Here is a 2,489-nt window from a genome sequence, read left to right as displayed (position 1 = left end):
AGATATCTCCCTGAGAGAGAGAGAGAGGGACTGAGAGACACCAGTCAGTGTACAGATATCTCCCTGAGAGAGAGAGGGAGCGTGAGAGACACCAGTCAGTGTACAGATATCTCCCTGAGAGACACCAGTCAGTGTACAGATATCTCCCTGAGAGAGAGGGGACTGAGAGACACCAGTCAGTGTACAGATATCTCCCTGAGAGAGAGAGAGGGGACTGAGAGACACCAGTCAGTGTACAGATATCTCCCTGAGAGAGAGAGAGGGGACTGAGAGACACCAGTCAGTGTACAGATATCTCCCTGAGAGAGAGAGAGGGACTGAGAGACACCAGTCAGTGTACAGATATCTCCCTGAGAGAGAGAGAGAGGGACTGAGAGACACCAGTCAGTGTACAGATATCTCCCTGAGAGAGAGAGAGAGGGGACTGAGAGACACCAGTCAGTGTACAGATATCTCCCTGAGAGAGAGAGAGGGACTGAGAGACACCAGTCAGTGTACAGATATCTCCCTGAGAGAGAGAGAGAGGGGACTGAGAGACACCAGTCAGTGTACAGATATCTCCCTGAGAGAGAGAGAGGGGACTGAGAGACACCAGTCAGTGTACAGATATCTCCCTGAGAGAGAGAGAGAGGGGACTGAGAGACACCAGTCAGTGTACAGATATCTCCCTGAGAGAGAGAGAGGGGACTGAGAGACACCAGTCAGTGTACAGATATCTCCCTGAGAGAGAGGGCGGGGGTAGGGGTTGGGAGGATTTGTGGGGGGGTCAGAGAGGGAGGAGGATGAAGTGACATTACCTCTTTCAGGTAGAACGAGATTCCTCGCATGTCTGTTGTCAGAGTGGACGGTGAAGCAAGCTGTGGAGAAAAGGAGAGCAAGCTGAGAGATCAGTCTATCTCACATTTCACCCCCCCCCCCCACCGCGCCATGGGCACTGACTCTCCCCGGGGGGGGGGGTAGGTACAGGACCCCCCACTCGGGCACTGACTTTCCCCGGGGTGTACAGCTCCCCCCCAATGGGCACTGACACTCCCCGGGGGGTACAGGACCCCCCCCCCCCCCCCAACGGACACTGACTCTCCCCGGGGGGGGGGGGGGGGGTACAGGACCCTGCCATGGGCACCAACTCTCCCCGGGGGGGGGGAGGGGGTTCAAATTCCCCACCACGGGCATGACTCTCCCCGGGAAGGGGTACGGGTCCCCCCAGTGGGTAGGGGATGTAGGGAAGTGGGCGTTCCTTACCGGTGGAAGTCTCTCCAGCAGAATGTTGAAATGTTTGCGCTGGTCGGGTTTGAGTTTTCTCAACGGGACCCGGGTCTCACCGATAAAATCATTGTGGCTGAGCTTATCCTCATCACAAACTGAAATCCTGCCCAGAGAGAGGAGTGAGAGAGTTACTCCAAATACACTCTCTCTCACACACACACTCTCTCTCACACACACACTCTCTCACACACACACACTCTCTCTCACACACAATCTCTCTCACACACACTCTCTCACACACACTCTCTCTCACACACACTCTCTCTCACACACACTCTCTCTCACACACACTCTCTCACACACACACACTCTCTCTCACACACACTCTCTCTCTCACACACTCTCTCTCACACACACTCTCTCTCACACACACACTCTCTCTCTCACACACTCTCTCTCACACACACTCTCTCTCACACACACTCTCTCTCACACACACACTCTCTCTCACACACTCTCTCTCACACACTCTCTCTCACACACACTCTCTCTCACACACACACTCTCTCACACACACACACTCTCTCTCTCACACACTCTCTCTCTCTCACACACACTCTCTCTCACACACACACTCTCTCTCACACACTCTCTCTCACACACACTCTCTCACACACACACACTCTCTCTCACACACACTCTCTCTCACACACACTCTCTCTCACACACACTCTCTCTCACACACACTCTCTCTCACACACACTCTCTCTCACACACACTCTCTCTCACACACACTCTCTCTCACACACACTCTCTCTCACACACACTCTCTCACACACACACACTCTCTCTCACACACACACACTCTCTCTCACACACACACTCTCTCACACACACACACTCTCTCTCACACGCACACACTCTCTCTCACGCACGCTCTCTCTCTCTCACGCACGCTCTCTCTCTCTCACGCACGCTCTCTCTCTCTCACGCACGCTCTCTCTCTCTCACGCACGCTCTCTCTCTCTCACGCACGCTCTCTCTCTCACGCACGCTCTCTCTCTCTCTCACGCAGGCTCTCTCTCTCTCTCACGCAGGCTCTCTCTCTCTCACGCAGGCTCTCTCTCTCTCTCACGCAGGCTCTCTCTCTCTCTCACGCACGCTCTCTCTCTCTCTCCACGCACGCTCTCTCTCTCTCATGCACACTCTCTCTCACAAACACACACAATCCCACACATGCATATGTGAAGGATGGGTGTGGGGACTTCAGTGGCGGGGGAACA

General features: G+C 54.5%; 1 protein-coding gene across 1 annotated transcript in view; it reads right to left on the bottom strand.

The window, feature by feature from the left end:
• Positions 1-797: 797 nt before the first annotated feature.
• The window catches only part of LOC145340324 (double C2-like domain-containing protein alpha), a gene marked incomplete at its 3' end in the record, with an annotated part of 20,705 nt that continues 19,013 nt past the window's right edge, over positions 798-2,489 (bottom strand). The window contains 2 exon segments of the mRNA XM_080184776.1: positions 798-857; positions 1,243-1,369. Coding sequence (XP_080040902.1) covers positions 798-857; positions 1,243-1,369 — 187 coding nt within the window.

This window comes from Carcharhinus amblyrhynchos, unplaced genomic scaffold (assembly GCF_965287045.1).
Source record: "Carcharhinus amblyrhynchos unplaced genomic scaffold, sCarAmb.v2.hapA scaffold_931, whole genome shotgun sequence".
NCBI lineage: Eukaryota > Metazoa > Chordata > Chondrichthyes > Carcharhiniformes > Carcharhinidae > Carcharhinus > Carcharhinus amblyrhynchos.
This window is presented reverse-complemented; position numbering and strand designations above follow the sequence as displayed.